Here is a 13,491-nt window from a genome sequence, read left to right on the forward strand (position 1 = left end):
ATGGGCAGGGTCACCAACCACGAGACCAGGCTGCCCAGAGCCATATCCAGCCTGGCCTTGAATGCCTCCAGGGATGGGGCATCCACAGCCTGCTTAGGCAACCTGTTCCAGTGTGTCAGCACTCTCTGAGTTAAAAACTTCCTCCTAATATCTAACCTAAACCTCCCCTGTCTTATTTTAAAACCATTTCCCCTTGTCCTATCACTGTCCACCCTCATAAACAGTCATATCTCCTCCTGTTTATACACTCCCTTCATGTGCTAGAAGATCACAGTGAGGTCTCCCTGGAACCTTCTCTTCTCCCAGCTAAACAAGCCCAGTTCCCTCAACCTTTCTTATTCAATTTATTCTTGCACATCTGATTGAGACCTGAACTTGACTTTTTGGACTTACCTACTCCAGAGGAGTATCTTATTCTAGTAAAAGATGCCTCTGGCCTTAGCTGGCATGTGGATCGTAAGATCCACATGCAGAAGGAGAACGGGAAACTACTTCTGATCCATCTGGGGAAAAGTAAATTCTTTGCCTACAATATGAAAATGGTATCTTCAGAGATACAGAAGCAATTTCCATTGCTGCCTGCTATCCATATTTATTTCCTAATTAATTGGAACATTCTAAAGCTCTTCAATCTCAGAGAATCTGTGAAATTCAGAAAAAACTCCAGACAGGTAGGTGAATCAACATATTGGTTAGAATTGCTTTGGTTGACTCAAATATATTTTTCTTAATATGATAAATGCACATTTTTAATTGGAAAAATGTATTTGTTCAGAAACAACTGTTATTTCGCTTGTACTTTGAAAGTCTTAATTTGTTTGCCCTTTGCTAAGTTAGGCCAAGCAAGTTCTTCTGTAATTATGAACAGAAATTTGAGGAAAAGACTGTGTTGTATGCATTTGCACAACTCTTGTTAAAAGGGCACTCAATTTAGTATTACTAGCCTGTGCTGGAATAAATCATTCATTTTATTATTATAAATTGGTAAATGTTGGTCAGAGTTAAATTGTATGAATTTATGCACTTGTGTTAACAAGATTACAAATGCCTGTTTAAAACAGCCAGGGACAAGTGAAAGATCTCCAGTGAAGTTTCTGGTTGGTTTAGCACGTGTTGCCCATGTTCCATAGTACCTTCCCTAAGAATTAAGGGTAGAGGTAGTTGGGCTCTTCTCTCAGAATGGGAGCTGGTTGGTAGTTGGTTTATTGCAGTCATATTTCTTGAGTTCAGACATTTTAATGTCTATGTTTTTACTGATGCCATAGTGTTGCTTTCCTTATATAGAGCTACAAGTCTGGATCTGCAATCACTGAAACAGATAAATTCACAGCAGCTGGGATTGTTCTCCTTTTTTCTAAAGACTCTGGGACAAACTGCTTTTCCTGAGGCAGTGTCTTGAGGAACTCCCAAACATCTGAGAATACATGATAGCTCAGTTGGCTCTGAGAGAATGAAAACACTTAGAATCAGTGGCCACACTTTAAAGAGTGGACTTGAAAGAACAGATACGAGAATAGCTCATCTCTTTAGAAACTACTCATTTGTGTTATACAGTTCTCCATACTCTTGTAAGCCTAGAAGTTCTTATAAAAGAAGCTTGTTGGTTTTGCTGTGTAGTAAGTGTTCACATACTGCCAAGATCTTTCGATATTTTGAGGGTGACAGAGCACTGGAACAGGCTGCCCAGGGAGGTGGTGGAGTCTCCTTCTCTGGAGATGTTCAAGACCTTCCTGGATGCCTACCTGTGTGACCTGGTGTAGGGAACCTGCTTTGGCCGGGGGGTTGGACTCGATGATCTCTGGAGGTCCCTTCCAACCCCTACAATTCTGTGATTCTGTGATATATGCACCATATCCAAGGAACACTATGGAAGGTCTAGTTATCACAAGAATGGCTTTCTACTGAGACAAATAATGCATTACAGACAAGTAGAATTTTGGTCAAAATGTTTGGTGCTGGGTTAAGCAACACTGAATCTAATAAATGTTTAATCTTTTCTACATTATATGGAAATAGTCTTTGATATAGAGGTAGTGAAACAAAGTCATACTTTAACTTACTTTCTCCATGAAAATTGGTACTATAGTAAAGAAGCTCTTCTTTTCTGCTAAGATATTTAAATGATTTGTATTGTTGTGTTTCCTGTAGGTGAAAGAAATATTGACAGCCCTTGGTTTGCTAACCTGTGCCAATACAAGGACTGGGAGTCTATCTGGAGGCCAGAGAAAGCGTCTTGCCATTGCTTTGGAGCTGGTGAACAATCCTCCTGTTATGTTTTTTGATGAACCAACCAGGTACTTCAGGGGCAAAAATTAAGGTTGCTCACATGATAGCACAGTGCTGCAGAACAGCTATTCACATCTAAGTAATTGGAAAAGGCTCATGTTGTATTGCATTAAAGTGCTGAATAATGTCTCAATACTTTCATTTGAGTACTTAGTGCCTTGGCTCACTTCTACAAACATGAGACCATGGGTCTGTAAGTAATATTTAAAGAAGGCATGAACTGAAATAAGAAAAGAGAGGATATTGTTTTCAAATTGTATCACGTGAGCTTTCTTCTTCAAGCAAAAATATAAGCTTGAATATAAGTATTTTGAAGACTAACTTTTTATAACAAGTGTAGCATATTTTGGATCAAATTCTGTGATCAATTTAGGAGGAAGCTGGGAGGGCCATGAATATGTATCTATTCATTAAAGTTAGGCACATTTAAATCTGTAGTTCTGAAATGCAGAAATCCCTTAAGGCAGTTTTCAGAATACTCCTATTTTTCATTCTTGGGCATGTTTCCAACTTAATTAAAAGACTGAAGGAGAAATACAAGCGTAAGGTTGGCATATGATAAAATTAAACTGTTAAAGAGAAAATTTCTAGGAAGATAATAGCCAGATACCAAAGTATCAAATACGTGTGCTAGTTCTGAGGGGTGTGTATGGATCTATGGATAACAGACTTCTTTCCTCTCATTCAGTGGCTTGGATAGCGCATCATGTTTTCAAGTTGTCTCTCTGATGAAAGCTTTAGCCCAGGGTGGCCGGTCCATCATCTGCACAATTCATCAGCCCAGTGCTAAACTCTTTGAGTTGTTTGATCAGGTATAATTCTCACTCTTTTTACATGGTTTAGGAAGGCTATACTTTCCAAGCTACATTCTCTAAGTAAAAAGATGAACTCTATGGTTCCAAATCAAATACATAAATAAATTGGAGTAAAAAATATGTTCTATTATGTTTTCTTTTTCTTTTTTTTTTTCTTTTTTTTTTTTTTTCCTCTGCCTGTTTCCATTTTCCATTCCTGTTTAAGTGCAATATTTTTAAAGAATCTGGCTGGTATGTTTGTAAAATTGTGATTATCACACTTAAGAATTGTATACCTTCACCTACTACTGTTCCTGGGCATGGTGCTGTCAGTAAAGTAAATGAGAGGTAATTTTTAAGAGCAGGAGAGCTTTATTGCAGATATCTGTAGTGTTATTACTAGTACACATTCTTATCTTAGTTACACAGGTGTAAATTCAGAAGTGTTTATTGATAGTAAGAATTGAAATGAAGTCAATTGGAGATCTTTTCTCCAACCTAACAACAAGATGTGAACCATGTGCTTTTAGATTAGATTTTAGATTTAAATTTACCTGAATCTTTTTAGGATATCTAAATCAGAGACAAGAGAAAACTTACTACACCATAGGTGAACAAACTCTTGCAAGAAATTACTGGTCTGGCAAGCTGGGGGTTATTTAATGCCAGCAGTACAGCAAAAAGTGAGGATAATCAAGCTGTTTCCTGTTGGTGTGCTGTTCTGCTTCTTCTGTTTCCTACATTCACCAGCCTTGTCTCCCAACAAAAAGATCCATAATATATGGAAATTAGATGGCTTGGTTATGCAGTTTCTTATCTGATTTCAAATGTGTCTAAGGCTTGAATTAGTCTGTTTCTGAGTTAATGTGCTTTAAGTCCTGGAGGGAATGTTTGCAGAATTCACATCTCAAGCATTTCATCTTTCACATTAGTTGTTATTCCATACAAAGATAGTTCCAAATGGTGACAAATCTTCCAGATATATTTCTCTGACTGGGCCTACAAGAATATGTTGTGTTCATGGTTTGCTGTCATACAGTTAGGATGTTCAAATATTATTATGTGATTTCATGTTGTGATTCTCTTTTCTTTGCCTTGTATTTCAGCTCTATGTTTTAAGTCAAGGTCAATGTATTTACCGGGGAAAAGTATTAAACCTTGTCCCTTACTTAAGAGATTTGGGTTTGAATTGTCCAACCTATCACAATCCTGCAGATTTTGGTAAGGAAAGTTTGAATAATTTGTTTTGTGTTTGGCTAGCACCTTCAGGATAAGGGGAATCATGGTGCAGTTTATACTTTTGTACATGTATACATATGTTTCTGTGTACATATATGTACCAAAACTGGAATTAAAATCAATTGGATTATTTCTAAGCAATTTGAATGCCATCTGGTGGTCGAATTTAGTGACTGTTTCTCTCTGATAGAAGTGCAGGTTCATGAAATAAAAGGTTAAACATATCATTTTGTATTTCATAGTAATTTAATCACAATGATTTTTCAAAGTGACTCCAATATTCTAGTATTTTGGATTTGTTTGCTTTTCTGTTTTGTTTTGGTTTTTTTTTGTTTTTCATGAACAATACCGTATACCATACAGCTGATAGAATTGAGATTTTTCTTTTGTTCTTAATTCCAAAAATGAACTGAAGACCACAAAATAGGCATTTGTCACTTTTGATTACCAATACTGTTTCATATTTACTACTTTTCATCTAAAACGGTTCGTTTAACTATGAAGATCAAGTGAATTTTCTGAAGATGTATAGAAAAATGCACTTAAATTATATATATATATGCACATGAATTTAGATTAGAGCCCTTTTAAAAACAAACTCCTACAACTATTAATGCTACGGAATCAAGGGAACCTAGTAATAAGGCCTGTAACTAACCCATAGTATAAACCAGTAACTCATCTTCTGATTTACATAGTTATGGAAGTAGCATCTGGTGAATATGGCGACCAGAACAGCCGACTGGTAAGGGCAGTACGGGAGAGGATTTGTGACACAGACTACAAGAGAGATGTTGGTGGTGAGAATGAGTTGAATCCCTTTCTCTGGCACCGGCCCTCTGAAGAGGTATTTCATATATCGCAAGTAATGGGTATGGCTTGAGGTTGGAGAGGGAGGAAGAGAATTTAAAATCCTCAGTCAATTGAGGAGTTTTTGGGCACATACAGCTGACGATAATGGGGTTTTGTGAAAGAAAACTAAGCAAGACACTGCAAAGAAAGGAGTTTATTCTTTCATGTGTTTCCGCAGGATTCCTCCTCCACAGAAGGCTGCCACAGCTTCTCCGCCAGCTGCCTAACCCAATTTTGTATCCTCTTCAAAAGAACTTTTCTCACCATCATGAGGGATTCAGTAAGTCTGTCTTGATAGTACCTTTGGAGCCTAAAGGTTTATTCAGTTAGTTGTAAGACATTATAAATATGCTTTAAGAGTCTTGTCCACAGCCCATGCATGAAGATTGACAATGAATTTTGAAGTAAAGACACTTCTCTTTCAGTATTGCTATTAATTGTACCACCTTAATTGTGAACAGCAGTTTTCTTCAGTAGAATTCAAATGCATTTGGGCTACAAACCTAAAGCTGAAATTTTCTCTGTGCTGGCAAGTTACTTATGCAAATATTTTTCTTTTTAAAAAGTGGTAATGATGGTGTACTGGTATGCCAGAAAATTATTGTCTCTTCAGATTATTCAAGGTGGCAGAGATACAATTTCAGTGTAATGTAAAGTTAATGCTTAAAATTAAATGTTTTGCAGAGATAGTTTGCATTAGCAAAATATAAAGGGACATTTTTTTAAACTCAGAAAAATCTTTCTTATCTTGAAGTAGCTGAATTGTTTGTGAATTTGAGAGATAGGAGTATTTACACTTGTGATCGATGCTCCTGCTTTGAAAGGTCCTCTAGATATGAGTGTCCGTCTACTAACAGGCACAAGTTAAGGAGATGAGCTTCCTCAAAAGTAGACTTTATGTAAAAACTTGTCCAAGGGACTCCTCACTGTGAAGTGTCCTTGTCCAAGTGGTTTTCTCAGTGACAGATTTGCAATCTGATAAATCTGAGGAAGGTTTGTTCGCTGCTTTTTCTGTTTTGGAGGGTTTTCAGTGCTTCTCATGAGAGGAGAAAAGACAGCATAGACAATAATGCAACACATTAATTAGATATACCTGTCTTTAAGAAAGGGGAAAGCCATAAAATGTATTATGCATGAGGTAGTTAGAAACACAAAAGTGCTTGAGCCAGATGGAGCTCAGCATGAGTAAATTACTCTTGCAACAGAGTAAGCTGAGTTTCACTGAGCTCCAGATGCTGTGACTGTGCTGCTCTTGCCCCACACCTAGGGAAGTAGCTCTTTAGGACACAATGGTTTACAGTATAGACATGTACACAGAACTAAAGGCTAGGAAGAAATCTACTGGGACTCTGTGTCCAGGCCTGCACTGTCAGATAACAAGTGTTACATCTTTTTTAGAAAGAGAAACACTACACTGACTGTTATAGTAAAAGCAAGCAGCTGTTTTCCATAATATGGTAGTTGGGAAGATATGGCAGAACCATGCTGTCACAGTGGTTAGGAAGCGTCTTATTTCCAGACCATATATGTTATGCCCAGACCACATATGTTATGTTGAGAGTGGTGAGGTGCTGACACGGGATTCCCAGAGAGGTTGTGGATGCTCTGGCCCTGCTGGTATTCAAGACAAGGTTGGATGGGGCCCTGGGCAGTCTGACCTACTGTCAGATCTGGAGGTTGGTGACCCTGCCACAGACAGGGGTTGGAACTTGATGATCATTGGGATCCATTCCAACCCAAGCCACTCTGATTCTGTGATTCTGTGCCCGTTGGTTGCTTTACCAGTGTGTTTATTTGTCATCTCGCATTATTGTCCCTTGCTGTTGTTTTATATTACAGTGCATTTATCATTAAAAGGTCAATGAGGTTGTTGAAAGTTGTCTTTCTGTAATGTGTGCTAGTTTGCACATCACCAAATACTCAGTCCAAAATACACTGACATGTTCACATGGGAGATGTGTTAAAAAACAAAGCATACATGCAGCTTCATGTCAGCTAGTCAGTGGAATGCCTCTGTGGAGAGCGTATCTCCAAGGTGTACAAACCCTAACCATTGATCATAGAAACTTCTCCTCATCTCGATCTAGGGGAAACTGTGGCTTATTTTAGGATACTTAGATAGAGAAACAGTGTTGTTTTTAATAATTATTGCAGGTTTTCCATACTTTTCTTTATTCATCCATGTCACTTGTAGAACTACTGTCTTGCCAAGAAACCACAAAAGGCTTATGTGTGCCTGATTAAGTTCATTTGGTCTATACAAAACAAACAAACAAAACTCTTTTCTTCCTCCCTTGTCTTACCACTTTTATCTGCTCAGGGACGTCTGTCTTATAGTGAGAAAGTCTCCTGGTGCATGAGGGAAAATTGCTACATGACACTGTCTGACAATAGGATTTCAGGTTGCAACATTTACAATTTCTGCTTTTGTTTATTGGAAGAAATTATCTGGACTAATAGCCTGGGGTCTGATTCACACTAGAAAGTTCATTAATGTAACTTTTCCTTAGCTGAGACCCAGTTTCCTAGTAGAAAGTGAACATTCCTATATTTGTTCTTCTGGACATAATTATTATTTTTCTGCATGCTGTATATCTGATTTCAGTCATATTTCCATTGTTTTTGAACTCAGACTTTCTGATCAGAAATACTTCTGTTTCCTTGCTTATAGGTCCTAACACATTTGCGTATCACCTCTCACATTGGAATCGGTCTGCTTATTGGCTTGCTCTACTTAGGCATTGGCAATGAAGCTAAGAAGGTTCTCAGCAATTCTGGCTTCCTCTTTTTTTCCATGTTGTTTCTTATGTTTGCTGCACTCATGCCAACTGTCCTTACATGTGAGTACCAGTCATACTCTTAAATTAAAGAACAAGGAGATTACAACAAGTTGGAAGGGCAGTGTATCTATTTCATGTACCATGACATTTGATTGTGCTTCCAGTTCTAAGACAGGCTTTAGGATAAAGCTTGTTCTCACTAACTGCTGTGTAGAAGCTAACAGGGACAGACTTCTCTCCACAGTTCTGCAAGTAGTTCTCAACTCTCACAGTCTTATTATTACAATCTTGGACTGGAATTACTCCTTTTCCTAACGTGCCAGTGTATCTCTGCTTTGTTAAGATATAAATTTTTTAATCTTAGAAAAACTATGCTAATTTCCCTAGGACTTCTAAGTCATGACTGCTGCATGAAATCAGTATAGTCATGTGATATCTGAAACAAACTGTTCCGTACTTCTTCTGGGAGCACTGTTACTTCAGATTTGCCTTTGTACCAAGAGGAATAACCAGGTCCTTTAGGCTTTGAAATTCTTTTTATTTTAAAAAGCCTCTTAGAGGAGAGTTGAAATCATTTGAGTAACCCAGTAAATATTCTCAACAGTTAGCAATTCTCAGGGTAGACTTCTCACATTTCATTATAAATCTTGAAACTGTTGCTGGTCTGTCAAAGGTATTTGAGTTCCAGTCCCCCTGTCGGACTACAGCAGTTAAGGATTATGTTGTTATTATGTAATATTATTAGATTTGTTACTATGTGGAATAATATTATACACTGACAACCTACCTACCTTTATTTGTATTTTCTGTAGTTCCTCTTGAGATGGGAGTGTTTCTTAGAGAGCACCTGAACTACTGGTACAGCCTGAAAGCCTACTATCTTGCCAAAACAATGGCTGATGTTCCTTTTCAGGTATATGTGCTACTCTTCAATGAAATAAGAACCATTTTAAACTCATGGCAAGTCCACTTGCTGAGAAGATCAGTAACAGTATTTTATCTGAGTGATGAAGAAAGTTATCATGTGTGTGCCTTAGCCTCAGGTTCAGATAAAAAGCATCTTGATAATAGTATGCCCTCATCTGACGTAGTATTGTTTTAATTAAAAAATTACCATTTTTGATGTTATGTAAAGAGAAATTGAAACGGGATGTAAGTGTGCGGGATTTCTTGTCTAAAACACAGTAGCATGATAGATATTACAGCTTGTGGCAGATTAATTCGTTTTTCTCAGCTGAACACCATGTGTGTCATGTAACATGTAAAGACTGAGAGCTATGGCTTGAGAGCTAGGTCTCCCTATGTTTTTATCTTATTCAGAGTAAAACTGAACGTTAGGCTTCAACAGACTAACTACAAGTATATCTCCTTGCAGATCATGTTTCCTGTAGCTTATTGCAGCATCGTGTACTGGATGACTTCACAGCCATCTGATGCACTCCGATTTGTCCTCTTTGCAGCCTTGGGAACCATGACATCCCTGGTGGCACAGTCACTGGGTCTTCTCATAGGAGCAGCCTCTACATCTCTCCAGGTACAGATGGCATTTGGTGATTTCACAATCTCCTAGATATCTCCTAGAACTGATTGCTTACTGTGAATGTTGTTGTGTCCCAAGATATTTGTTAAAAGAAGATAAGCAAAAAGTTCTCTTTGCCTGATATAGCTACTTGATGCTTCTTGCTACCAGATCTGAATGGGCTGTGCCTGCTTGAGCGGATTGTATTTTGGTATTTATCCCTGGCTGAGGAGGACTGATGTATATACAGAATGCAGGTTGGCCATGGAGATCAGCAGCTCAGGATGGGGTTCTTCCACACGCATGCAAGGTTGCAGGTGGAAGGGTAGAAAAAAGATTCACCAGACATTAAACTTCTGCAGAAGGAGGGCAAGAAGCAGCTGTTGGCGTGACTGTCAGGCGGCTGGAAGCTAGCCTTGTAACTCCATTTTGCTTCCTGGCACAGAGATTGATGAAGCGATAATTCACTACAGAAATGTTCTGTGGTGCCTGTTTCAACATGTTACATTGATACTAATATGCAGTGATAGTGTGAAGTTTTCTGAAGTTGAAATCTTGGTTTACTCTGTACCATCCTGTGGAAATGAGCAAAACCCTTTTCTACCTCTGTTCTTCTGCTTTCACCAGAGGTACCTGTATGACCCTTTGCCCTAGAGGAGATGTAGAGAGGAGAGGCTGGAGATGGGCCAATACCTGTCTTCCTCAACAAAGCCATTCAATTGGAAATCATTTTTACCACCTTCATCAAATTTTAGAACCAGTTGAAACTGCTTTGCGTGTGGGATTAATGAGAAGGAGGGCTGTGTGTCTGCTGATCTGTCAAACAATGAGGAAGAGGGGTCACTTACACTGAGTATCAAAGGAATTCTAGTGTACGTCTTGCTCTGTAAATTTGTGGTGGGTTTAAGTCCTTCAAAAGATGGATCCTGAAGCAGCAATGTAGGAACAAGTTTTAGGAAGATGAGAAGACCCATTTTCCTCTACTAAATGTTAACTTGCCTCTAAGGAACTTTGTCCAAAAAATTCAGTAATTGGCATTTGAAACTCTAACTATTTAATGAAGTAGCATTCAAGTCGAATGGTAGAACTCTTCACTGCCTCAGAGAGTAGAATTTCACTGTCTGTTTGGTTTGGCACAAAACCCAGGATTTTTGTAAGAGAAGTGCTATTTGACAGTCTGGTTTCCTAACTTGAAATCTGGACATCAGATGAAAGAGCAAGTTAATTTTTAGTTTTTTCTCTGTCTGACAAGAATCTACCTATTCCTTCTCTTCCCAGGTAGCCACTTTTGTGGGTCCGGTTACTGCCATTCCAGTGCTTCTGTTTTCTGGGTTTTTTGTCAGCTTTGATACCATCCCAACATACCTCCAGTGGATGTCCTACATTTCCTATGTCAGGTACTGCTAGGGAGTCCATTAATTTCCCATTTTAGAAAAGCTACTTATATGATCGTTTGGTTTTTTTGGACACCAAGAAGGCTATGTTCAAAAGACGTTCTTTTGAAGTATAGACGTATATATAATGTAAATGAATGCCACATCACTTCACTTCATTTTATTTTGTTTTTACTGTGAAGTAAACAGGAATATTTGGTATGGATCCTTGGCCACAAGTCTGTTAAGTACTTGTGAAAGTACTCTGGATTGCACAGCATCCAAATCTCCTTGGACTTTGTGATATAAAGGCGGTATACCCAAAATTGTTGAGAAACTGTTGTCAGCACCACATTTCAGAAGGAAATTATGTATAAGTCACTGCTGTATCCTAGGTAGCCTTGTTGGACAAAGCATTGTTTTCTTTAAATTTTGCAGTAGCAAAGAGGCATAGGATTTTTGTCATCGCTAATCTGAATTCTTTGCTCAAGAGTTTATAGGCATAGGCATGTTACATCCTATCTATGTCAGTCACGCTCTACTTGAGACAGTTATCTTATGGTCTGATTGTCATCAGGAAACCTCTGGAGGCAGCAAACTAGTCTGGACTGGACACCTAAATATTTATGGCTAAAATTAAATGGTGAATTCCCATGATGATTATGAAAAGGTTTTCTTCGAAATCAGATGAAGTGATTAGGAAGTAGATGTTGCAGAAGGAGCTAAAGTGCATCTTAATAAGAAATGTTTTGACTATCATTTTGTGTATGGCTTGTGTATGTGTAGGCCCCTTTAGTATGAGGAAATAGGTTTCTAGGTAGTACCCACTTTGCTCACTCCCTTCTCCTCACCCTGCCCATACTGCAGTATTACTAAGAAAACTCAAACTGAATATGCTTTCATTTGTCTAATGATGTCTTACACAAAGACCCATCATTGATAAAGAGACTGCACCCCCTGAATTAGTTAAGCTAGAATTCAAGATGAGGCCTTAAGTCATCGTCCAGCCTGCCTAGGGTTTCCTGGAGCTGAAGGTAGCTATCATACGCATGGGAACTGTGATAACTTACCTGCTCATAGAGTAAAATCTTAAGTGTGCCTGGTTTCAGGGGAAACATGGGAACTGTGCAATATTAATTACCGAAACTGTGGTACTTGTAAGGAAAAAGAAGAAACATTCTAGATTTATATTAGTTTTAATATATTTCTGACTACAGACCATACTTGTATCCCCGTTGCTTAGTTTAAAAATTGAATTAATTATATCACTCTTAAAAGGAGAGTCTGAATATGAGCTGAAGTTTACCTGCTTTCTATTTTAACATTCTCCTTTTTGAGAAGTTGCATATAAATTACCAGTGGCATGTCATTTGCTTTATTGCAATAAGGATAGAATTTACCTTAGAACAAACGTCAGAACAGTAACAAACTCATCAGTGTTTCCATCCAAGCTCTTATAGAGAGTATATTTCAATGGGAGCACTTCTAAACAGATCATCAACATTTTACATTATGATCCACTCTTCTTCTTTCCAGATACGGGTTCGAAGGAGTTATTCTCTCAATCTATGGACTGGATCGAGAAGATCTGCATTGTGATAAAGATGATACTTGCCATTTTCAAAAATCAGAGGCCATTCTGAGAGAACTGGATGTAGAAAATGCCAAACTCTACCTGGACTTCATTGTTCTCGGAATTTTCTTCTTCTCTCTGCGTCTAATTGCCTATTTTGTTCTCAGATACAAAATCCGGGCAGAGAGGTAGAGGAAAAACAACCAAAATGATGCAGTAGGAAGATCTTTAGACATGCAGTAGAGGGCAGTTGACATTGTCTCACTGTGGCAGGCCCGTCTCCAGTGCCCAGCTAGATGCTGTTATGACCTAGCCCATAGAGAACCACACTGGGATAGAAGACATATAGTGTTACGTCAATCAGTCCAGTTGGGTTGGGTCATGTTTTCATTACACTTTCTAGCTTTAACCAGGAAGAAGAAATAGAAGGGAATTTTACAACACAGAATTTCAATACTGAGACAGTGTAACTGTAATTTAAAAAAAAAAACAAAACTGGTTGCAGGAAATTTCTTTCTGAAAACCAATTATGCGATAAGGTAATTCAAGTCCTGGTAGCCAGAATAGTATAATGTCATCTGTAGGTGACAAGGTAATGAAATGCAAAATGAGAAATGCAAAGAAAATAGGATTATCTCATCTTTTTAAATTCGAGAGTTTCATTGTCGTGGTTTTCTATGTATTATTTTGCAGTTGTTTTCCATGGCATTACCCCTACTGGCCAAAAATCTGTAACTGTAATAATAAGGAAAAGGCATCTTTTTGATATGGGTACTTTTTAAAAACAGAAAAAGAAAAGTCTAAAATGATTCAAGTCATTATTTTTGTTTCTGTTTAAATGTAGAATTCTGGTGCTTTACTTGTCGAGCTGGTCTCATCTCTGAAAATTGTCATGATAGGAGGACAGGGCAGATTCTGAGTCTGCGCTAAGTCTGTGATCCATATTTGGAAGCAGCAATAGATAGCACAGACATGTTCAAGCTACTGCTGAATGATTGAAAATACATTCTTTTGCAGTGTCTTTTAAATCCTAAAGATTTGTTATCTTGAAAATACTGATACTGCTCCTTATCTG

The 13,491-nt window shown here is 38.1% G+C and overlaps 1 protein-coding gene across 1 annotated transcript in view; it reads left to right on the top strand.

Annotated features, from left to right (window-relative positions):
- ABCG1 (ATP binding cassette subfamily G member 1) overlaps positions 1 to 12,980 on the top strand; it is a 53,051-nt gene extending 40,071 nt beyond the window's left edge. Inside the window, exons 6-15 of the mRNA XM_048932960.1 lie at positions 2,149 to 2,294; positions 2,975 to 3,098; positions 4,187 to 4,301; positions 5,018 to 5,166; positions 5,350 to 5,451; positions 7,843 to 8,011; positions 8,764 to 8,864; positions 9,327 to 9,485; positions 10,749 to 10,867; positions 12,380 to 12,980. Coding sequence (XP_048788917.1) covers positions 2,149 to 2,294; positions 2,975 to 3,098; positions 4,187 to 4,301; positions 5,018 to 5,166; positions 5,350 to 5,451; positions 7,843 to 8,011; positions 8,764 to 8,864; positions 9,327 to 9,485; positions 10,749 to 10,867; positions 12,380 to 12,608 — 1,413 coding nt within the window. The 3' untranslated portion in view covers positions 12,609 to 12,980. The remainder of the gene's footprint in view (positions 1 to 2,148; positions 2,295 to 2,974; positions 3,099 to 4,186; positions 4,302 to 5,017; positions 5,167 to 5,349; positions 5,452 to 7,842; positions 8,012 to 8,763; positions 8,865 to 9,326; positions 9,486 to 10,748; positions 10,868 to 12,379) is intronic.
- The last annotated feature ends 511 nt before the right edge of the window (positions 12,981 to 13,491 follow it).

The sequence above is a fragment of the Lagopus muta genome, chromosome 1, assembly GCF_023343835.1.
Source record: "Lagopus muta isolate bLagMut1 chromosome 1, bLagMut1 primary, whole genome shotgun sequence".
Classification (NCBI taxonomy): domain Eukaryota; kingdom Metazoa; phylum Chordata; class Aves; order Galliformes; family Phasianidae; genus Lagopus; species Lagopus muta.